The sequence below is a fragment of the Gobius niger genome (genome assembly GCF_951799975.1).
Source record: "Gobius niger genome assembly, chromosome: 8".
NCBI classification, from domain to species: domain Eukaryota; kingdom Metazoa; phylum Chordata; class Actinopteri; order Gobiiformes; family Gobiidae; genus Gobius; species Gobius niger.
The window spans coordinates 15618579-15643958 of NC_136859.1; the positions used below are offsets into that span (position 1 = coordinate 15618579).

Below are 25380 nucleotides of genomic sequence, written 5' to 3' on the forward strand. Positions count from 1 at the left end.
GATTTCGCAAACCAGATTACCCTATTTATTTGCGTTTATATTTAGGAGGATTAAAAGGCATCTGTAAATAGTGATGTCTTGCTGGGCTTGTGCGTTAGGGACGGGGAGAGAAGTTGCGTATTTCCTTGTGCCATAATAAAAGCTATGAGGGGTTTCAATGTTTGTCCAGCTGAAACAACACAGTAAAACTCCTTCTCCCTCTCCTCCTCCTTTTGACTCGCTGTAGCCCAGTCGTCAAAGCAGCTCAGGGCCTAAAAATAGCCCACACTGGCTGGCTGGCTGGCTCCACGCCCCTGGCTTGGGGACAGGTCAAATTATGAAGGAAGATGAAAAATTTAAAGGCACAGACACTTGCTTGGTCACAGATAGCCAGCCCTGCATCAGCGGCCGGGTAGGACATTGGAATTGACTTGGAGGTCCAGGCTGCAGCATCAAGGCAAAGACATTTCTCTCTCTCTCTCTTTTGTCTTGTTTATGTTTTGCAGATCCAAGGTTTCAAGGAAATGGTGCGAGCTGGCCCCGCAGAGCTTCTTGACACACTTTGAGAGCCTTATGTAATTGTGATCAAGTGGTTATGACATCGTACAGTTGGCTAGCTGGAAAGCATGCTTCCTGGGTAACATCACTGCCCTGGATTTGCACTAAACCTTTTGCTGCACACTTGTGAGGTGAAACGTTTCAGCCATTTAAAACACTTAAACATCTGTCTCATTTGGCATGGAGAAGGTTTGTGATGCTAAAAAATAATGACAGGATTGAAAGGTGTGTAAAATGTGTTGAGAAAATATCAGGTACACTGCTTTGCTATTTCTGCAATTTGTGAATCACACACCGCTTCACAGCCTTTGCCTTTACATGCTCCTCTTTTAGATACATCAAGGTGAATCTTTGTACCCGGGAAGAAGGATATAAATAGAAATGTGTGAAAGACTGGTTCAACAAGTCAAAAGCACACAGTGGAGAGAAACCAAGCCTTCATGTGGGTGTATATGGGGTGCATTGGAGTCAGGAGACATGCCTACTGGCAGAAGCGGCAGCAGCAGCAGAAGAAGACAGCTGTGTTTGGTGGGGTATTTTTAAACGCATCAATGCTGCTCCAATCCCCGCGCCTCGCCTGACCTATTTTTAGCCAGGGCTGGCCATTGTTCTATTTCTGTCACCTGTGGGGCCACGCAGTTGTTGATTCACATGCAAATGAACGCTCCGCTCCCCTCCCCTGGCTTTGGCATTATAGCGCTCCCGAGTCTCGCTCAGTCCACGCCGCGCGGCTTTCCCTCTCGCAACTCAGATCTTTTGCTGCTGCTCAGAGGTGGACTTTTCTGTGTGTGTTTTGAGGCAAGAGTGTTATTTTCCCTCCCTCTCTCTCCCTTTAGTGAGTAAGGAGGAGGTTGTGAGAGCAAGAGAGAGAGAGACAGCCGGCTGTTGTCTTGGTCGCTTCCCCAGAGAGTGGCTGAAGGGAAGGGGAGGCTCTTTTTGGTGACAGGAAGCAACACTCCGGCTTGCGATGAAGACCTGAGCGCTGAGTGGAGTATGCTGCAGACGATTTACGAGAGCGAGTCGAGTTTCTCCACAACAGACGTCGGACACCACCACCACCAGCAGAGCCTCATCAGCAAGATGCACAACGTGAACAACTCAGGTGAGGAAAACAAACGCACACACTCGGGTAGACTTAGGGCAGGCGGACATCCTTCTCCATCCTGTCAGTCTCCTCTCTCTCCCTCTCAACTCTTTGGACTCTCCCATTCCCAACTCAAAGCTCCTCAGAGGCAGCAGCAGTGGCAGCAGCGTGGTTGGAACTGGCACTTTCCCCCCCCTGTTTCAAGGTATTTACTGTGATGTTTACCAGCTCTGTTCTCGTCAGTTTAATGTGTTTGGCTACTGCCGAGTGTTGCGTTTGACACCTAAAGTAGTGTGTTCGCGCAGAGCTTCACTTAAAGGGATGTTGCGCGCATGTCGTGCAAAGGCTTTCCGTCACTTTTCAAGAAGCAGGCACAAAAAAAAAAACTCTCACAGAAACCAATAGTGGATAGTCTTACGGTATCACAACAGTAACTCATTGTTCAGGCTATTTTGGAAATGCATTGAAAGTGGGTGACATCAGACTGACGAATGACTAGGCACTGTTATTGACTAAACATGAGTCATACTTTATTTGGTTGGGTTTTTTGTTACCGGCGATTGATAAAGCTGTTAATAGTCATTAGAGGGCCTATTGTATAAAGTGAACACACTGTCATGTGGATTTCTCGGAAAGTGTTCAAGCAGAAAGTAGTCATATGAGGGCTGACAGTGAAAATGTGTACTGCCCCTTGACCCTTTCTTTCAAAACAGTTTTGTTTACAGGACAAGCTAAATTTAGGGTATTTACCGTAATAAATAACAAGACATTGTGGAGACATTGTCCCTTTGTTGAGCCACGACAGAAACTGGACCATACACTTTTCTATGGGCTAAACAACAGATAAAGAGAAGTGCACTGTGAATCGAGGCTTCTTGCGTATTCTGTGGGTCAGCTATTCTTAGGTGAGTTATTTTCAGCTTATGGCATTAGCCTGCTAAGATTAGGCATGTGTGCGTTATCATTCCATCTTGGCGCGTCTCGCTATAACAGTGGTTTGGAACAGATATTTATAGAGGCTCATTCTGCTGTTTGTCAGTCTAATTTGTCCTTTCCAGTTTATAGTAAGTCAGTTGACAGTGACTAATATTACCGGGCCTAAAATACCGCTTCCTTTGTGCGCGCTGGTTGTCATTTCGATTCTGTTGCCATAGCAGACAGCCTTCATCAACATGTTATTGAAGTGGTTCATTTGCAAAGTTCTTGACATTTTTTATAAAAGGCCACCAAAAAAAAAGAGAGAATCCTTTATTGATTGATTATGGCCAAAACACTAGGGATTGTTTGCTCATAAACATCTGTAATGGGAATTTTTTCATGTAAAATTGAATGAAAGCCACACACTTCTTTCAGACAGTAATGGCACTGTGGCTTTCAAGTCCTCTCATCTGCATCTCGTATCCCTGTGAAGGGCTCATTGCCAATGGGGACATGGTATAAACAAATCGTTGGGAACTCACAGTTGTCATTTGCAATGATATTAGGCATGAGTTCAGAGCCAGCCACTGTTTCTTGGAAAAGCCTTATTACTACTTACACGCACGTACTCTAGTTTACTTATAAGTAGGGCAGTGTAGCTCAGTCTGTACATTTCTGAACAAGAGGATTGTTGTTGTTGTCGTGATCTGTGGCATTAAGGTCAAGACTTAAAAAGACTCCAGACATCTTGAGATACATATAAGCTAAGCAGTGTTGCTGTTTCTGTTTGTGTTCCTTGCATTTCATCTCAAATGAATAAAAAAGATAAACAAAAACAAATTCAAAAGATGAACTCTCTGACGCTGTGGTCAGAGCCGGGGATGTCTCGCTCCCAGTCTGAGGAGTCAAGTCAGGTCTGAGGAGAGGCGTGCCAGGTCACAGGGAAGACACATGTTTATTTATTTTTTTAGGTATTTTCAACAATAAAGACACCTGTAGCAAGAAAGGCATTTAATCTTTTTATGAAGTGAAAAGTTACATGGATTTAAACATAGCCAAATCATTTGCTCTAGTAATTGCATTACTTAGTTATTAGTCCACATAGGGTAAAATAATGATCACAAAGCCCACAAAAACAGACGCACCATTTTGCTTCCAAGTGCTTAATCTTATATCAGGTCACAGGGACTGGAGCTTACTGCAGTTACTTTGGGCCTTAGGCGGGGCATAATCTGGTGTCCGTCTAGTCATTCACTGAACTAAAGCTAGTCATACAGACAGTACTTCTCTTTTTGCGCGTTCAATATTAAAGTAAGATGCAAGAGGTTTGATATATAAATGTTTACTGGGCCACATATGAGAAAAAAATCTTCTACAAATTATCTTCTTTTTGCATCCATGAAGATTACTCCTGAAACAAACACTCCATTGTTTAGTGAGGCGTAAGATCTAATGGCAGTACATGACCGGTGACTCGTTCACAGTGAGCCCTCTTTGTTAACAAACAGTCTGAAACTACAGCTCCCTTTCAGCTGCAACAAGGACGAGCCCGAGTCTTAAAAATAAAGACCTGTTTCCTGCTTTAGACATGCCAGCTGCTCAAAATAACAGGCACTTAATGAGAGATCCAGCGCCACATTGCAGTCCCCAGCATCAGCTTATTTTTGCCCTCAAACATCTCCTCTATCTCTGCTTCTATTTATACTGTCAGACAGGGAATATAGATCTGCAGCCTTCTCCACAGGCGCTTTAACCCCACAGAACATACAACATGTATAAAGAGTAAACACTGTGTGCTGTTATGTACCAAACACTTTCGTGCGTCATAGTTAATATATACACTGATAATTGATGAGCTGTGGTCACCATCACACTGAATAAAAACCCTTGAAACAGACATCACAGTCTATGGGGAACAAGTTGTTCTGCAGTAATACACGTGAAGTCAGTACACGGTTTGCCATTGTTGTGTGATAGAATTTATGAGGTCAAATAGGAAGCAGCAGGTTAGCTACAGGCTAAGGCTTCATGCAGCACCATAAACATAGACGAGTTTTGTACTGAACTGAATGTACTTTCTCTAAACAGTCTTTTTCTTCTCTTTACTCTGCAAACTCTTATAAGAGGATAGATGATGATAGATAAATGTAATGAATCAGTTCTATTGTTCCGCCTTGGTCTTTCCTCTAAATTCACCCCATTAAATCACCTGCTTCAATACATGTAATGATGTGCATTGGATTTCCTTGGACAGTTAAAGACAATATAAAATGTCAGCTGGACCAGTGTGGCCAATGGGGCGTCACCTGCACTTGTGTTTAAAAGCTTAGAGGATTCCAGTCTGCGTTTTCATACTGATGATGGTGATCGGATAATTACGAAAACATTTTGATCACACATAAAAAAAATAACATATCTTAACTTGGATGAAGAAGAAACTAATCTACTTAGAGTGTTTCCTTGGACAGCTATTTGAATGAGCTTGTCCACTGGCTTGTTTCTCATGTTGCAGTTACATCTTTGATTAACAAATTGTGGCACCATCCCTCCCCATAAGGTGCATTTATAAAGATTTACATCTTCTACGTGACCCTTAGACCCCTCTCTTCTTTACTAATGTGTCCTACACATTGTCAGCTCTCTGATATTTTGCTAATGTGGTGTAGGCGCTAATGTCTCAAAGTGTTATAGCTGAACTATCACACGTGCAGTGACTAAATATACATGTTACATCTTGGTCTCATGTGATGCTAGTGCCGTTGGCGATGTGTGTGAATGTGGCTTGAGGCAAAAAACAGACACTGATCCACCGTCTCAAATTAAGGCTGTGATTGTCGCCGCAGTCGCCGGCAGAGCTAATGAGAGGCATATCGCTGATCGAAATAAACACTTTGGTGATGCTGGCTCGCAATGCTACTGCAGCGGGAGTGTAGCCACAGCAGGTCTGCATGAGTCACATGAGTGAGTCAAACACTACCCCCCCTCAACCCTTTCTCTCCTTTGGCAGGATCTCCACACAGAGGAATGTGGGCATGGGGCAAAGTACTCGTCTCCCCCTGGTGCTAAAAACAAATTTGGGAGCTGTCATTCATAAATCTCTGGCTGACCCATGCCTGGAGACACCTCTGTGCACTTTCTCTTCAGTACAATCTAAGAAAAGACTTACAATAACAATCAGTCGTTACTGATATTGGGATCATTTAAAGTTTAAGCTTTACAAGTACTTGAAAAATACAAGTAAATGTATTATTAATTCAATGATTTGATTTTCATTTTGATATAATGTTCTATATGATTTTGAGATGGAACATACTTTTTCTTGCAATTCTTACATTTTTCCAAAGTAGTCTGAAAGTTACATAAAAGCTGGGCAGCACCTTTATTTTTGCCCAGGTTAAATTGAGCAGGCGACCCTCACAACTGTGACAGTCTTTCTCACATTGTCTATATTAAGCAACTGCTCAGAAAAGCATGTATATTTAGCCCTAGTTACTGGTGGTGGTTCCGTATTCTCCTCCTCTTTTTTTTTTTTTACCATACACAAGGCATAGATTTCATATTGAGGTGGCGGACGGGTGCACTCCACTTAAAATACATTTTATGTGACAGTAAATCAGAAGTGTGGATATTTCAGTTCTGCTGCGGTGTTTGGGAAGAGAGCGACGTATTTTATTTCTTTCCACACAGAGATCCAAATATAGTGCACGCACCTTCAGGGCTTTATTATGCGTGCGCTGTATTGTCACTCTTTTGGACAGGGCCAACCTTCTATAATAATAGGCCCGGGCACATGTTGTGGTTGTCTCTAGGGCCTCAGCTATCAAAGGTGCCTTAAGCTCTCACCCTTGGCCCCCTCCTCTCTGCGCCCTCACCCTTTTCCCCGTCCTGCTCTCAACCGCTGCGTTTCACCGGTGGCGGTCTCAGCGAGGTGCCCCCATCAAAGAGCGGCTCTTTAATGCCACTCACAGCCAGGGCACAGAATGAAATATGAGATTAATTAGTTATCACAGTGGTGAATTCTCCCCGGGAGCAGGTGTTTTTTTTTCCCTTTTTTTTTCCATCTATATTTAGGTCCATTAGCCGAAATCATGGCTGTCTGGCTGTATGGTTCACCAGTTTCCTCCCTGTACGCGAAAATAGTCCTTTGTCAAACTACTTGCAGGCGAAGATTAATATGATCTGTCAGGAGGAAGAGTCCGTTCCACAGGTGCCCGTTCTCCCCTGTTGTTCAATAGGAGCTTATTTTAGCGTGCACAAAGAATCAGAGCGCAGGACTACCTTTTCTACCCCTTTGAACATCTCAAAAAATGTCAGCTTTCTTCTGTTCCTCTATTTTCAGACTCGGCGCCAGCGTGCTTTTGTGACTCTCTTGTCTACCTCTGTTGGGGGACTCCTTCTGCCTTATATAAGAACTGATATAAGAGACAACATGTGCCACTGTAGGCAGGAGATGACACGCAGCGAGACTGGATATGTGCGGGATGAGGAGACATAATTACGTAGCAGGCGTTGTCATGGTAGCGGCAAGTTAGGGTGGCTAGCAGAGACCGGGGAGAGAGAGAGGGAGAGAGGGAGAGGGTGTGGGGGTTGTCACAGACCAGAATTGCGCCACTTGCTTTTATGTTGCTATTTATAATCATCAGTACGGCATACACATGGAATGGTGGCTATGAAAAACAGGCTTTAGGGCAGAACGCGCTGGCAATTGACAGGAGACCGCACAGCACAGTAACATGAAGGGCACTCAACCGTTTTTACAGAGTTTCAATGACTTACAAATGAATAAAACTATAATTGTGTCTTGAAAACGGTGTAGTGACAAGTGTGTTAAAACCCTTGAGAAGTATAAAGCTATAAATGAATCAGATACAGGAATCTTAAGTAGCTTTTTTGAATATTTCTCTGGTCTTAAAATGGATCAGAAAATAAGACTGTCTGGACTAAGTGTTCCCTTTTCCTTCTTGAATGTCGTTTTATTGCAATTCTACGTCGGTGTTGAAGTGAAGCCGATTGTCAAACCTACCCATAATGCAATTAGTTGGGTTTAATTTAGATATATCTACACTCAGCAGTAGAACATGCAGCTCAACATCACGGCTCAACGCTATTGCCCAGTCAGTAATAATCTCTGTAGAATAGGAAGACACAGTAGCCTCGTCTTTCATGTACTTTAACAGCAATCGATTTTCTCTGGTGCACTGCTATATATAGAACCCGAAGAGCAAAGGGATGCCCTCTCACTTTGTTTCTCACAATTACTTATAATGGATGCACTTGTCAAAAGATTAATGTATTTTTTTACAGAGGGAATAAACCCCTCTGCTCAGTGCATCACTCATAGGTCCAGACTCAGGGGCCAAAGTTTATTGTCTGGCCTAGTCTTCAGCCTCTTGTACTGTATTTATTTCCCAAACATAGTTCTAAGGACAGAGTTGACATTTTGTGCCAGATGTTGATTGGGTGTGCTTGGGTTTTCCCAGTGGACTCTCTTGGAGGATGTGGTGGCTCTTGTTTGTTTTTAGAGAGATCATAATTGCAGGTTTCTGAAGGATCTGAAGGTGGTCTCTGAGGCGGATAGTGTAAATGTCCTGAATGGAGAAGAGAGGTGCACGATGATCTTCTCAGCTGCTCTCACTATGCGCTGGAGGCTCTTACAGTAGGAGGCAGTGCCGGCTCCGTACCACACAGTGATATAGCTAGTCAGGAGGCTTTCATTTGTTCCTCTGTAGAAGGTGAACATCATGGGGCCGAGACTTTCTGACTTTCTTGGCCAATGATGCAGTGTTTGTGGACATTAAGGATATGTTCACTGTGATGTGCACTCTCAGGGTCTTGGTGCTGGTCACACTCTGGTGCACAACAATCTCACTCCTGTAGCTGGTCTTGTCTCCATGTGTCTTCCTGTAGTTCTGTTGTTTGAATGACCGCGCTTTCTCTCTGTGCCACAGTGGACATAAAGACGGACATCCCGTTGTCAGTGGAGCCCCTGTCGCCCCTGGACCTGCGCACAGAGCTGAGGATGTTGGGCCCTGGCTCAGACCCAAGTTTGTGGGAGCGGCAGCTGCAGCAGGAGCTGCTCCTAATCCAGAAGCAGCAGCAGATACAGAAGCAGCTCCTCATCAGCGAGTTTCAGAAGCAGCATGAGAAGCTGAGCCGTCAGCACCAAGCACAACTGCAGGAGCACCTCAAGGTATCACTGAGATACATACACAGATACACAAAGATGCTACACATTTATAATATGCAGAGATATTTCTGACAACCAGTACCAGTGACACAGCTACAGGAGCATCTCACAGTCGCACTGAGGCACATGGACATACATGGACATACAGTTTAGTGTATATGTAGAGATACACAGATCCATGGAGAAGACCAACAAGAGCAGATAGGATTATCATCATTTGTCAACAAAAGAGAAAAGATACCTAAAAAATATACTACATCTAGTTTTTAGATGATGGCGACAGTGGCGCAGATGGTAGAGCGGGTCGTCTCATGATCGGAAGGTCAGGGGTTCGAATCCCACCTCCTGAAAGTGCACATTGTCGTTGTGTCCTTGGGCAAGACACTTCACCCACATTGCCCCCAGTGTCTGCGTACATTGGTGTATGAATGAGAGTATGAATGGGTGAGTGGATCCTTGTTGTAAAGCGCTTTGAGTGCCTAATGTAGGTGGAAAAGCGCTATATAAGTTGAGACCATTTACCATGTCACATACAGTACATAGTGACATAATGATATCTATTGTTTTTAATTACTCATTTAGCAGTTTTGCAGGCACTTTCAGAGCTAAGTCCATTGTAGGAAAGTGTGTTGTCAAGATTAGAACAGCATGCTCCACTGCAGATAAACTAAGTGAGCAGTAGATTGCAGAAAGAAAAGTAAACTACTTTAAAGTCAAGTAAAGGGTTTCATTTTGTTTCATGTTGCACCCTCTCTGCCCTGTCCTGTGCATAGCTCCAGCAGGAGCTGCAATCCATGAAGCAGCAGCAGGAGCTGGCGGAGAAGGAGCGTCGTCTGGAGCAGCAAAACCAGCAGGAAAAGGAGCAGGAGCGCCACCGCCGCGAGACGCACGTGTCCGCCCTGAGCCTGAGGGCCAAGGAGCGCTCCAGAGAGAGTAAGGCTCAACGCTATTTCACATGCTCACTGTTAAACTAACCAATTATGAACTGGACAAGCTTTTAACTGATCAATGTCATGGCTGCCATAAATCTTATTTATTTATTTATTCATCTGAAATATAACCGTTTAAGATGGTAAAGGAGTTGTAAAATACTTTGCTCGGTGCCGTTTAGGGCGAGAAAGAAAAACTGTCTCTTAATAGATGATGAAAATAACTTTGTGTATAGTGTTTCGTTCTGTTTTTACCTTATAGCTAATAATAGAAAAGATTTATGACTTTGTCAGGCTGGGTAATTTGAAACTGTGTTCTGCAACTGTAATCCCCCAGTGGGAAAGAACATCTCACTGCAGTCCCACTACAAAAGCCCAAAATATACAGACAAATACACCACAAGGGGGCGATGTTTCTTCATGAGATAGAGCTGAAGTTAGGACAGGAATCTGAGAAGTGAAGAGGTTCTCTATGCAAAGAGGAATATGATCAAATTACAAATGTAATTGTGACATTTGTCCACCCTAGGGTAACCCCAATCTCTCTGTTTGAATCTGCTGGTCTCACAGGTGCAGTTGCTAGTACAGAGGTGAAACAGAAACTCCAAGAGTTTCTGTTGAATAAATCTGCAAAGGAGCCTGTGACGAATGGAGGCAGCCACTCATTCATCCAGCACCCAAAACTGTGGTACATGTAAGTAATCACTCATTTAGGCTGAACTTGTACTTAGACCACAACAGAATTATATTGTCAATTAATATTTTGTGTGATTTTCACTGAAATAGTTAAAGCTTATTTTATTGTATGTGTCCAGGTCCTCTCATCACACATCCCTAGACCAAAGCTCCCCACCTCTGGGCGGCACATCCCCCACCTGCCAGTACACGCTGCCATCGCCCATCGAGAGCAAGGACGACTTCCCCTTGAGAAAGACAGGTTTGCTCCTTTCTATATATAAAAATACCCCACACACCGCAAGGACATACAACACCATATGTCCTGAAATAGACACATATGTATAGAAAATATTCATTATCACATCTGGGGAATGACTAAGGTCACCATTTGAATCAGTAGTTAGATACCACAAAACATAATAAAACTTTTTTTTTTTTTAACACAACAAATGAAGGTTTAAAATTGAGATGCCTGACTGAAGGCTCGCTGCACCACACAGAGCTTCCTGGGGTCGGTGCTGACCTGCTAATGACATCAGTCAGGCTCAGAGCAACCTTTGACCTCCAGTTCATTACCCTGCGGCTCTTCATTAAACCTCCCCAAAGACTGGCACACGACACAACACTCACCCCCACATATATATTTCTGTTTGAGTTACCCGATAACTACCCACAGTTGGTGTGCGCATAATATTTTGCCTCCGTGTACTGCATAAAAAAAGTGGACGTAATAAACATTTCTCAGGGCTTTTTAAATTACCTGTCTAAACACTCCGAAAAGTGCCTGAGGTTTGTTAGTTTAAAGTCTGAGAACTCTTTTAGGGGGTTAGCTACACAAATAAGAAAAATTCTACCTTTTCAGTTTTGCATGAACACAAGCCAAGCCCCAAACTTCATAATTTGGCAATGAGGTCACCAAATTATATTATGCACCTTTCCCCTTGTGTGTCTCTTTTAATTAGATCGAAAAACAATTACAAGTGCTGAGTTATTTAACTACAGACCTGTCATGTTGTGTATAAATGCAATTTAGCACTCAGGCAAAGAAATTACCTTGGTGAAAATAAGCCAGTGTGTTGCTGGAGTGCAGATTAGAGGCTGAAGTCAAGGTTTGAGTCAGAGAAAAGTGCTTTGCAAATATATATACATATGTGGGACAAATCAGGTTAGTATAACAAGGTGTCTCTCCAGTGTGATGGGCAGTCTTCAGAAATAACAGAGGCATTATGGATACATTGTTTGTCTCAGATCATAAATACTTAAAAGACATTTGCACAAATAGCTTAGGGGTATAATTTCAGTTTCCTCTGCCTTTCATCACATGTTCATGCTTTCATTCAGTCATCTCTCTAGGCCTATAGCTCCTCGACACTGATAATGCTATACTTCCTTTGCCCTTTGAATTCCTGAATCTATATGTGGTCATTTCCTGTGCCTGGCTTCCTCCCCCACTTCCTGTCTGTCTTCATTAAAGTCCACGGAGGGCTTGGCACGCGAGGAGGGGAGGGGGCGTTCACAAAGGTGCTGTTGTTTGCAAGGGCCCGTGCTGTCACTGCCGGCTGATTGGCAGGTGCTGTGCTGCTAAGACTGGCACACAGGCAGGATGGACCTCGACAGCTCTGTTTGTTTAAGAAAGGATAGCACTCTCCAAATGAAGTGGAGATGACTTGAGAGTAGATGCCCCGCAGACTCATGCAGCCTGAAGGGCCTGGCGGCGTCTTTATGAGGCACAGGTCAAGTGACAGAGGAATATTAGGGTTTTTAATCATTTTAACTTGCACTTCTGGGGGTCTACAGCAAAACATCTGCCTAGAAATGTATCTACTTCAGTGGGTAACGCTTTGGTAATATAAAATATCAAATTGTAATTTTCCATTTTGGAAAGATTGTTTTTGTCAGTGCTTTTCTGTTTACTAATGCAACTCACACACACATTGTGTATACTAATCCCACATGCAGCAACTTATTTGTATGTGTCTTCCAAACTCGGTGAGTGGCATGTGGATTAAACCAATCATAGTGAATTGTGAATTCTCAGAAGAAGCAGATAGCTTTAGTTAAATGATAATACAATTCAATACAATGAGTTTTGTTGTGAATTTACCACATGATTGACATTGATGAAAAAAAGACAATAGAACAATAGAGTAATGTCAAACTCATATGTACAGGGGGAGGGAAAGAGAGTTCAGCTTCCTTACAGCCAGTCAGTTGGACCTGTCAGTGATAGACACTCCGCAGTCTTCTCTCTTAGGCAGGACTGAAGGGGTTGTGAGATGATGAGGTATCTCCCACCATCTCACACCTGACAGAGCTGATAACCCTGTCCACTCTGCCACAGGAAAGCTGGTCAAATTGCTCCTGTCCAGATCATTGTTGAGCCACAGTCACAGAGAAGAGTGTTGACCAGCTATTAAAGAGCGTATGATGGCCTCTACTACAGTAGGACAGGAGGCTTGTGTGGATTAGCCTGGTCTGGCTCAGATATCTCCTCTGTTTACTCTCCTCTGTTTTCTATCACTCCACTTGTGGTTGTTGAGATCTGGAACAGATGATGTCCCCATAACTTTTCATGACGCACTTTGTTTTCATTTAAAAATGTAGTTCTGCTCATGTCTAGCAAAAACTGTGCTCTCCAGTCCAGAAAGGCGCGACAAAACACCACAAAAACATCCCACAAACATTCCGAGGCTTAAAACACCACAATTCAAAGGAAAAAAGACACAAAAACACCTTACTTTTGGGAGAGAGAAGCCTCTGCTTGTGAGCATGACGCCCCTGAAAAAGAGATTCTTTATCTCAGTGGGACTATCCTGGATAAATAAAGGTCAAATGAAATAAAATAAATGTTTATGTGCATGCAATGTGTTGAATTTGTATTGTTATTATTATTATTTGTTTATTTGGTCAGGACAGTGCACGTTAATGAACACACATGACACTCTCATTAGTTCTGGCCTAGTGTACCTGTTTTTAGCGGTGGTAGAAACCGGAGTACTAAGGGGAAACCTACGCAGGCGCAGGAGAACAAACCAACTCCACACAAAAAGTCCCCAGCCGGCCGGGGATTGATATTTAGTACTTTAGTAAAACAAGTATACACTAGTGTGTACATATATGCGTATATGTAAGTGTGTATAAACTACAACACCCATTCTATCCATTCAAAGTTCATTGTCCTCAATACACAATTACCCAAGTGGCCTCTTTTTACTTGGCCAACCTGTTTTCTTGGTACGCTGATATCCTCTTTGTTTCACTTCCTTGGACCAGAATAGACTGGATTGGAGACTCATGACACAAAGTAGTCTGTGGCAAAAAATAGTTGCAGCTTAACACTAAGAAGTGCAACACCTAGCCTGCATGGCGTTGACCCACTTACCAAAAATGTACGTTCAGCAGGTGCGCGGAAGTCTTATAATAATCCCCCCACAAAAACCCCATTCTGTAATAAAAGCGAACAAGTGTACAGCTAAAGTAGAATTATTTTGGTGTCATTAATGTTTAAAAAGCCAATTGTTTGCATGGATTTGTAACTTTATTTGCTCTAAGAATGTACTTTACTTCTACCATTCCCTTTGTTTAGTTATTCTCCCAAACCCATCTGTCCAGGTCCAGCCTGTAATGGACACCGGCCCTTTTGGTGATAGGATGCTTAAAATTCTGATTATATGAAGATAGTGTAACCCATTTACTTGCAAAGCACGGGCCCCGCAGCACCTCTTTCAAATATAATAAGCAGCTTGATTTATGAGCGCACGGCAGAGCAGGCATTCTGTATATTTTCTTAAAGCGAGGAGTTGGAGTGGAGTGACCCTGGATTTGGCTCGTATATACTCTGTGTGCCGCCATCATTGCCGCCTGTTGCACTGTTCTCTCGGGGAGCTTTTTCCACAGACACCAGTGAGAAAGTGTTTGTCCTCATGCTGCGGTCTGGTGTTCCCGTGGCGACCAATTGGGATGCGTAGCTTGGTGGCAGCGGCGTGTAAAAATAGAAAGCAATCAAGGCAACAGATTCATACGACTCCCTACAGTGTTTTCTCTGCATTTATCTCTCCTGCCTGCTGCCTTCCTCTCTTCCTCGCTCTCATCCACCTCGCACCCCCTGGATTAGAGGGCTGCGCCACGTATTATAGAATAGGGTATTGCTGCTTTTGACAAAAGCCAGAAATAGCATCTGCATCTGGCCCCCTGCCTGAGTGCCCCTATCACGGCTCTGTTTTCCCCGCAGCGCACCCACGTCATAACGCCATATCTTACCGCTGTGTGTTCTACAAATCACATAAAAGACTCTTTTAATTATTGATCGGAGCTAAATATTTCAAGCAGGTTGGCCATTGTGTAACAGGTTTACATAACTTGGGTACAGACTTCGGCTCGGCTCCCAGTCAATAGAGTAGCTTATGTATTCATTTGTATTTGTGTCAGCGCTGCTTTATCCAAAGGCTGAAAGAAAGTCCAAATGTGGCTGACCCACTGAGCCACTGTCACAAAGAATAGACTGACGCACATTGGGGAAGCTGAGACCTTGATTAAAATTGATTAATGTGGTGTTGCATTTAGTTGATTTTGAACGAGCAAAGCTTTTTGTTTGGGTTTCGGTCTGTGAAGGTTATTATCTTTCTGTCATGTTAATCTTTCATTACAGTCAATCTCTGCGCTGCTTAACTGTGCCGAGCCGCACGAGTTCAAATAAGAATAAATAAAACACACAAAGAGATATCTGGAGGGAAACTGTACATTGCAGGTGTTATTAGTGCCAGCTGTTAATGCCAACGTAAAAGAGCTTCATGTTTTCGCAAGACGGCTCACACCAGTCGTCTATCAACAGCAATGGACTTGATTTGTGAGTGCGAGCTGGCGTGCACATGTTTCGGCCAGAGTTTTGGGATCGCTCTGTTGTGCATTAGGCCGAAAGGCGGGCGCAGGGCAAGCTTGAAACATCTGCCATGTTTTTGTGTTAGTTTAACTGTTGCTACTGTATCAGACTGTGGTCACCCGGGCGGCAGGTAGCGGACTATTTCACTTAGAGCTGGTGTGTTGCTCGACCTAATTTGGTCCAGATGAGGTGGAAGTGGGCCCGATCCCGACTCAACTCATTTATGAAACCTGCTATGAATTTAACTCAAAACTAAATTCATTGCACCGACGACCTGACAACACTGCTTACTTCCAATTGCTTTATTGCTTTTTACTTCTCATTCAGATTCTTTTGTTTGTGATTTACTCTTTCGGTAATAATGTTTATGACACTCACGCTACATGACTCCATAAAAACCCAGCTTTGTTTGTTTTTCCTTGCAGCCTCCGAGCCAAACCTGAAGGTACGATCGAGGCTGAAGCAGAAAGTAGCGGAGCGGAGGAGCAGCCCTATGCTGAAGCGGAGAGACAGCAACATCATGACCCCATACAAGAAGAGAGCACTAGAGATTATGGGTATGTTTACTATTCATAGGTTCTCTCTATTGAGGACTTGTTTCAGTTGACACACATTAACAGCATGTAGATTAAATCAAATTAACATTCCAGCTTTAGCCAGTTATATTTGGTGCACTGACAAAAGTTGTTGTTTATTTAACTAATCCATTATTTCACCGAAAACTTTACCCTCTTCAGGCGATGTCACAGAAAGCTATCAGTTGAGTTGGTTAATTTGTGACTCAGAAATTACTGGAACACTTTGGTACTGGGTGAAAACGCCTTAACAGTTACCAGAACACACACATTTAACACTATTATATGACCTCAGATATTTCCTTGGGAAATGGGGGGCCAGTCCCTCCCCCCGTGTGGATTCAATCCCCATGTGTAATACGGTTTCACCATTATGTGTGCGCTGCTGTGAGATTGTGTGACTATGCATATATTGTCTATGTTTTTTTTAGATTCAACACCCACAAACAGTGCCCCTGGCTCAGGTCCCAGCTCACCCATCGGTGCCTCCAGTGCCTTGGGGGCTGAGAATGGACCCTCTTCTCTGCCCACGACCACAAAAACTGAGGTAATTCTTCCAACCTTAATTACACCAACTAAATGCCGTGTTATTTGTGGTCAACTCTTTGCCGAACAAATAAGAGTCAACCCGGTAACGGAAACAAAATCCTGATGGGCGAACAACACAGATAAAATCGTTTTAATGATTAAAAATTGTACTTTGTTTCAGTTAGTCTGAGGCCATATAGTCATGCTTCAGTTTGTGGCTTTCTTTGGACCAATTGTTCTCTGCGCCGTGTTTTCGGGTGGCAGATATGACACATCTCTCAACAATGTTTAGGAGTGCAGCTGTGTTTTCCTTCAAGTACCGTTGTTTACTCTCTCAGGGACCTCCAGTGACTCGGAGAGGGGAGAGCCGACCTGACATGGGGCGAGGGGTTGGGGCTTTGGGGAGGCAGGCAAACTGTGCGCTTTAATTGATATCCCAGGCGCTGGTAGCCAAAGACACTCACTCGCTAACAACACAAACAGGCCGGATTGCTATTGTAGCCGCCTAAGCTAAAGCTCTCATGAAAGCCACTGGCTGCATGTGGACCTCATGCCTGTAGCAAAAGCAAGACGTGTTTGTGCACTGTTACATTAGGTATCCTTTTTCAGAGGGAACTGGTCCCTGGGGTCAAATATAGGCCGGATATCCACATACAGGTCACTGAGCAGTGGTAGGGGTTGGAAGGATAAACATGGCTGTTCCCCAACCACATGCTGGTGCGTGGCTCAGCTGGGTACAGGAAGTGTGCCCCAGTGCAGAGCAGCTCGGGGAGCACTAACAGCCCCATAGGCTCTAACTGGGGACACTAAGCAATGTTTAGTATCTTTCAGTCTCTATCAATGCTTCTCTTTGAAGTGGAAGCGTTTTTTGATGTTTTCATTCCTCGCATCAGCATCACGCGATCTCAATCAGGAGGCATGTTGTTCTTCATAGAACATTAAAGCTTTTATCACTGTTCTTGTTGCCTTTTAAAATCGTATCTAGAGACATTTCTTCATCCGTCAGCCTCATCTTAATCTCATCTAATCTTATTCTTTTAGTTTGCTTATTTGCTTTTTTGTCTTTCATGTTTGATGCAGCGATGGCCTTCACAACCAAGACTGTTCCGACCAGAGGGCTCTGTCTCAATGCTGAGTTTATACACCTCTCCTTCATTACCCAACATCTCCCTGGGCCTTTCCAATGGATCCTCACCCATTAGTGTAAGTACAATGTCTACCCACATCATCAGCGAACCCAAACGAGCCCATCGTGACGGTTTTAATGCACAGAAAGTGCTCAGGGAGCTGACTGTTTGTTGAGAGCTGATGTAACAAGTGCATTTCTCCAATGTGAGATCAATAAAGTCCTATCTTATATCTTATCTTATCTTATCTTTTGTCTGTTTTATTTAAGTGTATGAAACCAGATCTGCCCATTTTTCCCTAGTTCTTCATTTATTACAGTTTTTAAAAAGCTAAATCTAGTTTCCTGATAAGACAGCACATTCAGATGCGTGTTCAGCAGCTACACTTTCTCCAAAAATATTTGTAATATTTCTTTTAAATCCATCTTTATCCTTATGTTTGTGAAGGCTCTCATTCATCTTTATCCACATATCGAGTGCCCAAACATGTGACAATCTTAAATCTGTGCCTAGAACAATGAAATATGAATTATTAATGGTATTTTTCATTATTTCAGGCTGCGATGGGTTTGAAAGACCGATCGACAGAGATCAAGTACGGACTGCCCGGACACCTGCTGGGCCCGGTGCCCCTTCACTCAGGCCTTGAGTCCAAAGTGAGCCCCAGTCACCAGGCTCTGCTACAGCATCTGCTGCAGAAGGAGCAGATGAGGCAACAGAAGATGCTCTCCTCAGGTACACGGCAGCAACACTCCGTATTATCCATTTTTTTAAAGATTCTTTTACCCTGAAACTTTATGGGTTTCTACACCTCTGCAGTAACTTGAAATTCTGAATTCAATTGTGAAGAAGGCATTGCAATTGTATATACCGGTACAAAAATATAGTTACTCAATACACTTTAGCAATTTCCCACTCTTATTTTGTAAAAATGGGTGCCAAGATATAGGAACTTTTCCAAACAGGACATTCCAGCGTTAGGTCAGGTCAGGTCCTATGTACTGGATGTTCTAAATAACCACAATCCAATTTACATAATATATAATCCAATACATAAAATGAATGCAAATTGATTTAATATGATTGTCTTTGTGTAGGTCCTGGCTCCATGTCCTCTCTGCCTCAGTCCCCTCTGGCCATGAAGGAGCGCCCGTCCAGCACCAGGCCCAAACTCCCCAAACATCGCCCCCTGAACCGCACCCAGTCTGCGCCGCTGCCCCAGAACACTCTGGCCCAACTGGTCATCCAACAGCAACACCAACACTTTCTGGAAAGGCAGAAGCAGTACCAGCAGCAGATCCATATAAACAAGGTACACTGGTTTCATAATGGTGTATGATCCCTGTGGTTTTGTCACTGTAGGGAGTCTAATTCAGTCATAAATGTCATCTATTTTTAACATTTGTGAAAGCAAATGTGAGGACCCAAGTTTAAGGTTTCAGTTTTAGTATGTGCCTTCCCTAAAAAATTGTTATTTTTGCAAAGTAAAGAGGGTCAGACTGACTTCAAATAGGGAAGAAATGCTTCCCCTGCACTAATGCTGTTATCATAGCTTAAGGCATCAGTGCTGTTCTCATGCTAACGCTGTGAAATTCAATTCACCAAAGTTCAAATGAAGGAAAAGGACTCCGAATACATTTTGTTCCTCTGTGCCAATATTTGTGTTTCTGTGTGCTGGCCGAGGTGACCTCGCTTTACACAGAGAGTAATTATTCTGCTGAGGGACGAGTGTGTGGTGGCAGACACAGTGAAAGGCAGCATTGTGTTTGCGCACGACTGATGTGTCCCAGAGCTACGCCGCAGACAGGCCTGAGAACAAGAGCATTTAACCCAAAAACCTAAATGGACAAGGCCTTAACCTGTGCTTAGCACTTTGCCTCACAGTCAGAAGGTCCCGGGTTCATCCCGGGGCAAAAGGCCTTGGCTTTTCTGTGTGGAGTTTGTATGTTCTCCCCACGACTACGAAGGTTTCCTCCAGGTGGTCTGGTTTCCCAATGGTGCGTTTATATGTAGGAGTCTCAGTTGTGTTCATGAACATGCGCTGTGCCAAAGAAACAATGATCATTTGTGAATCAGTGTGAAAAATCTGTTGTTATTTCTGTACATTGGTTTAAAAACTGTACATTAATGAGCGACATCCTGGCCAGGGCCCAGGCCAATGAGATCGCAGCTAAAGCCTCTTTAAGTAGAGGTTATAAATGGCCCCTAATCAGGGATGAGCCCTCAGTGTTTACTGAGAGGAGGCTCTGAAACATTGCCCTAATTAATTTCCTCGCTGAGGTTTCTTGTCTGCGGTTGTTTTGAAATGCTTGCTCTGTCTGTAACAGTAGGGGGCACTAATGGTAATTTACAGCCGCTTAAGAACTTAAAGAAGAGCATGAACTATGTTTACTAAAGTATTTCTAAGGAGGTTAATTCCTTATGGCTCAGACGTATTTATGTCCAGCCACCAACTGTCACGTTTGAGCTCAATTAGTGGAGCCCCCTAGTGGCCACAAAGTTGCAAAAACCGGAGATGACACTAAAGAAAATTATATCTTAATATATGTTGTATTCATTGGGGTAATTTTGAATCAGAGCTCATAATTGATCATTTTATCTTTCAGTCTTCACCGTATAAATAGTCAGATGTCACTCTCGTGCACTATGTTGCCATAAAATATTTGGTTTGTGCAGACCTACGCAGTGGATATCATCATTAACAGAGGCTCAATGTGTTTTGCAGCTGTTATCCAAGTCCATTGAGCAGTTACGTCAGCCCAGCACACACCTGCAGGAGTCTGAGGAAGAGCAGGAGGAGCAAAGGGAGCAGTACGAGCTCATGCAGGAGGACAGGCTGCCCCCTGGAGGCGTCATCCGGAAGCACACGCTGAGCAGCAGCAGCAGTGGCTCCAGCGCAGAGCAGCCAGACGTTCACTTCGGGGTCATCAAGGTCAAAGAGGAACCAGCTGACAGTGAGGATGAAGGCCTAGAGCCTGAGCAGAGCTCCTATCTGCACCAGGTCAATGGCAGGCTGGTGATAAGAGCCATGATCTAAAGGGAAGAGGCGAACACGCTCGTACATTCAGAGACCAATAACACACACAGCATGTCACTGTTGGCCAGCTCCTCTCGACCTACTCAGCCACTCTGGACTCAACCATGTCTATGACCTGTGTGTTGTGATTAAACATCTCACCTCTGTGTAAATATACTGAAGACATTCTTTTTTATGCTGCTTTGCTCATCTAGAGTCCACTCCGAGGAAAGTTGCATGTGTATATAGTGATACTGTGGATGTAGACAATACTAAAGTGATGGTGGAACGGCTGTACAGCTTCAATCTCACAAATTCTGTACATTTTGCCATAAATAATTGAAATAATTGCTGTTCAGCCCAGTGTGTAATCAATACAGAAGAGAACACTATGGTTTGAGAGACGTTCAGTATGAACTGGTGTCGAGGTTGAAATAACGAACATCTGTCCAAGAGAGAATGTACTTAAACCCAAACGGACGCACCCTCAGGACCTTCTGAGTGGCAGAATAATGCCATTGGAGTGGGTTTTTGCTGCTGATATTGCATATTAGTGGATAAAGCACTAAATCCTGGACTTGGGTGTGAAGGCATCTTCCAAACAAGTCCCAAATCTCTGTGTCACTCCTTGTCCCGCAGTGGGCTTTTGCTTTTGGCCCTGGCTCTCCTCCCTAGTCCCCTCTGGGTCCAAATCAAAGCTCTGTCGGGCTCCTGCCCAACTTTTCAGCAGAGGAGTCAGGAGAGAGAGAAGGAGGGCCGGGCAGGAAATGCCTTCTAGAAGCCAGGAGCTGCAGTGATTCATGTGTGCAGGAATGTTGAGAAAGGAGGACCTCGGGTTGGAGGAGTCCAAGGGGCCAGGCTTGAGAATTGATTTACTGTCAAGGCGAATTACAAAGTGAGTGGGGATATGGTTAAGGGAGTCCTTTTTAAAGGCAATCGCTTCCTGAGTATTCCCAAGTGGCATGCTTACCTCAACACACAGGTTTGATGTTACTTCAATAAAAACCCTGGTTGGCTCCTCTTTTTTTTCTTTTTTTCTTTTGTTTTGTTTGTCGAGCCTGATTCCTCTCAAAGTGCCCATTTGAAACATGTAAAACCTGTCTTAAAGTGATCAGTCAATTGTATTGCATAGTTGAATCTTGTTTCATTTGTATTTCGTCGACTCAATGTTTAAGAGAACTGTTAGTGCGAGGTCCTGTGTTTGAGTCATGTGGAAAATCCAAACTGTTCATCTTGATGCTGTACCCTCCAATCGTCCGCTCTTCAATGTGATGTAGTGTGAGTAAACACATTCAGAACAATACGACGCTTGTTTTTTGGCTCTTTTTGATTTGGTTGTAACAGGAACCCCTCTGGTGCCAGTGGAGGGGTGCAGCTGGAGGCGGGACAGGGGTTTGTGGTCTGTTCTTAGACGTTTGCATTTCTTCTTCTTTTTCATTTGCCTTTGTGTGATAAACCTTCCTTTTTTAAATAAAGTTTGTTTTCCTCCTAGTTCTTGTCCCTCCATTATTTTCTCGATTCAGCCTAATTATGGTTTTAGTGAGTAGAAAAATAAAAAAGTATTTGTCAAGGGAAAATTTCATGAAATCTTCAGCAAACTACTCTATATTCTCTCACTTTCAAAAACAGTTTATTGGATTACTTATTACAGAAGCTTAAATTTGATTAAATTTGAAAACTGGGCGCAGGATCTCTCTTACTTTATTAAAAGTTAATCTGGTCTTTGGCAGTGGTCAAAATCCTCTACACTTTTAGATTTTCATCTGTTTATCGGGATTTATCCACTTTTCATAGTCCAAAGACTTTCTAAAAACCTGTCATACTTCTGCACGGTACTGTACATCTCAGATTTCACAGGGACAGAACTTTTAGGATGTTATTGCGAGGACATAGTGAACTGCCTAAATCATTAGACGAGCTCGCTGTTCCCACACTAGGTCCAATAACAGCCCTGCATTTTGGGGGGATCTGTGTAACCCTTTAAAGGGAGCTTAAGCAGCTTTCCCCAAACATGTCTTTGATGTTGGCAAGTGAGCCTTCTTGTGGCAGCATTAGAGCAAGTCGAGATAAGGTGAGCTGTGGACGCCTGATGTATGACTTGCACTGCCGCTCACAATCCGGGTTTAAGCAATTTCATAGCTTTAAGCGTCCTCCATGGGACTGGGAGGACGTGGTTTACACACAGTTCTGCACGCCATAGGACCACGTATGAAGCTGGTTCTGATCCATTTAGATTTTAAAACTTAGAATAAATGTTGGTTGGAAAAAGAGAGCTCATTTCTTAATCAGCATAATACAACCGTTTTTTACTGACAAAAAACATGACATGATACATTTATGTTAACGCTGCCAGTGTCAAACAGTTGGAGCAACAGAATCTGAAAAGCTGCCATTACTTTAGAATAAGGTGTGCTCATTAACTATTACTAAGCATTAGTAATCTTTTTATGGTTAGGTTTAAAGTAAGGGTTAGGGTTAGGATTAAGTTGAGGATTAGGTTTAGAGTTGGCTATGAATATGTGTATTATCAACTTCTTAACCACCAACTACACAAGCAAATTTTCTCCAGTTAATATCCAGGCATCCAGGCATGTCTCAAATGTCAGAGTTTCCTGAATAAAGTGCCAGAACAGTGACAAAAATGAGGATGAAAAACATGACCAAAAAGCGTCAAAGTAACAAAAATGTAACAAAAATGTGACAAAAATGCGACGAAAAAGTGGCAACAAAGCGCATGGATACATAAGGAAAAATTTTGGTTTTTAGATTTGAGTAAAGCTCGAACTCGAACTGGAGAAAATGTGCTCCGTTAAAGTGAGGGTTAAGAGGTTAATGGCCTATTAGTATGTTAACAGATAAAAGTATAATAAGCAGCGTGTTAATACATTACAAGCATATTATTAAAGCTTATTAATACCTCATGAATATTTAACGAGGACACCTTAATATAAAGCGTTACCAAAAAGTTTTATAAAATACAGCATTTATTTATCCAAATGGTTTATACTGTGAATATAGCATGCAACACTGATTGCTTGTTTCCCCATCAACCTAAAACATGAACAATAGGCCAATGCTCTCGACAGGATGGGTGTGAAGCCGAGGAAAAATTTCCCTGAATTACAATTACTGCAAGCATATATAACCTGGTGTTAAGTTAAAAACGCACTTGTTATTTGGTTTCCTGTCATATATATTGAATTGATGCTGCAACACTTCACTACTTCACAGGTTCTTTTTTCTTTTTCAGACGAATTGTGAATGAGTCTCTCATTCTTGAATGCATCTTTGCCATCAGACAGTCAAAAAGTTATACATTTGGTGATTTGGCACAAAATACATGCTCTTTGCTATATGTCCCAGCTCCTTTGAAAGTGGATATTTAGCACAGAGACTCAATAGCATGAGAACAATAAATACATTTCTTAACTTTCTTCTTTGTGCTGCAGATGTGTTGAGGTCCTCCACATTAGGAAGTATTTTTGTTCAATTAGACTCCGTAAGTCTTGAAGTCCATCTGTGTTGGGCTTCAGGCTCTCGTGATTTTAAATGAGCTGTTACAAAGGCAAGAAAAAATAATAAATCCCAAATCCGTCTGCACCGCCCTCCCCACAGGTCCACACAGCCATGTTGTAAAAGCAAACAAGCATTTTTAAAGGTGTAAGGAAGTATAAGAAAAACATAGGCCTAACTATTTCCTATGATTGGATTAGCCTTGGAGTGTGCGCGCAGTTTTTATCACCCACAGTGCAATAAAACTCAGCGGTTTGAATGTGGTACATGAAAAAAAAAAGCAAAAAACAGGGTTATGGAGGATGTTAATGATACCACATAGTGTGATAGTCCTACTTCTAATAGGCATCTACAGGCCAATATGTCTTAAGGCACCTCTATTATGAGAGAAGAACATGGTACAATAATTACAATGAAACAATCAGAGGATCTTAAGAGGTGCATATTTTGAGAAAGGAATTAGGTTTATTTTCTTAATGTTGGACGAGCATTTTACGAGAGGGTTTGTAAATATTGTCCATGAGTTTCAGTGCCCCGTAGGGAATCTTTCTCTCTTATGATCGGTCTCAGAATCCCCATCCCTTGTCAGCCAAGTCCTCCGAGCAATGACTAAGCTCAGATCTAAGCATGACTCATCAAAACACAAACAACTTCTGCTCCCAGAGCTCCTCTGACAGCTCTGAACCAGAGGAAACCACCAGCCTCCTGTGACCACATCACAGGGGAAAATATCAACATGAACCTAAATGTACTGCAGGACTATGCACACAGTTAAATTATCCATACTCACAAAATATTGAACCAAAGTGATTTATATCTGTTCTCCATAGAATACTGTCTAATTCAACACAGTATCTGAAGACTGTTCATCACTGCGTCAGGACACTTTAATCATGACACAACCTGCATAAGATATGATATGAATGATGATATTTATTATAAAAATACAATATGTGCTGATGATTCATTAACCTCTGACCACCAACACTTTAACATTTATCAAAGGTTATTTTTGGCCCTGCAACCCACCTGTTGACAAGCACTGTCCGACATGTGCAGCCAATAGTCTCGTGTTTAAGGCGGCTGCAGCACAACAGTGTTACATGAATAAGATGCTTTTGTACATAAATGATCAGAAATGACACATATGGCATCAGTGGCACCGCTGTTAGCATAATAATCCTATAATAATATACATCAACCTGACTCTATTTTCATAAATAACACACTGAACATGGTTTTGTTTTTTTCTCTAAATTGTTGATGACCTGTTTTTTGGTGATTTTTGTTTTGTTTTGTTGTATTTTACGGTTTTTGGTTTCTTTTTTCAAATGTCGTTTTTTGTGTTTGTTCTTGTTTCCTTTTGAGATCAGTTGTACCAGCTTCCTACGGCAGTAACCCGGATCCAT

The 25380-nt window shown here is 42.8% G+C and overlaps 1 protein-coding gene across 3 annotated transcripts in view; it reads left to right on the forward strand.

Annotated features, from left to right (window-relative positions):
* The window catches only part of hdac9b (histone deacetylase 9b), a 32346-nt gene extending 10397 nt beyond the window's left edge, over positions 1–21949 (forward strand). The window contains exons 3-13 of one of the 3 annotated variants that reach the window (XM_079561784.1): positions 1374–1639; positions 8488–8729; positions 9500–9659; positions 10217–10349; positions 10471–10592; positions 15638–15769; positions 16219–16334; positions 17396–17518; positions 18000–18177; positions 18540–18754; positions 20168–21949. In XM_079561784.1, coding sequence (XP_079417910.1) covers positions 1531–1639; positions 8488–8729; positions 9500–9659; positions 10217–10349; positions 10471–10592; positions 15638–15769; positions 16219–16334; positions 17396–17518; positions 18000–18177; positions 18540–18754; positions 20168–20479 — 1842 coding nt within the window. In that variant the 5' untranslated portion in view covers positions 1374–1530 and the 3' untranslated portion in view covers positions 20480–21949. Of the gene's footprint in view, positions 1–1036; positions 1640–8487; positions 8730–9499; positions 9660–10216; positions 10350–10470; positions 10593–15637; positions 15770–16218; positions 16335–17395; positions 17519–17999; positions 18178–18539; positions 18755–20167 lie in introns of those variants that run through there. The other 2 variants (XM_079561785.1, XM_079561783.1) reach the window with 2 other exon arrangements.
* Positions 21950–25380: the final 3431 nt, after the last annotated feature.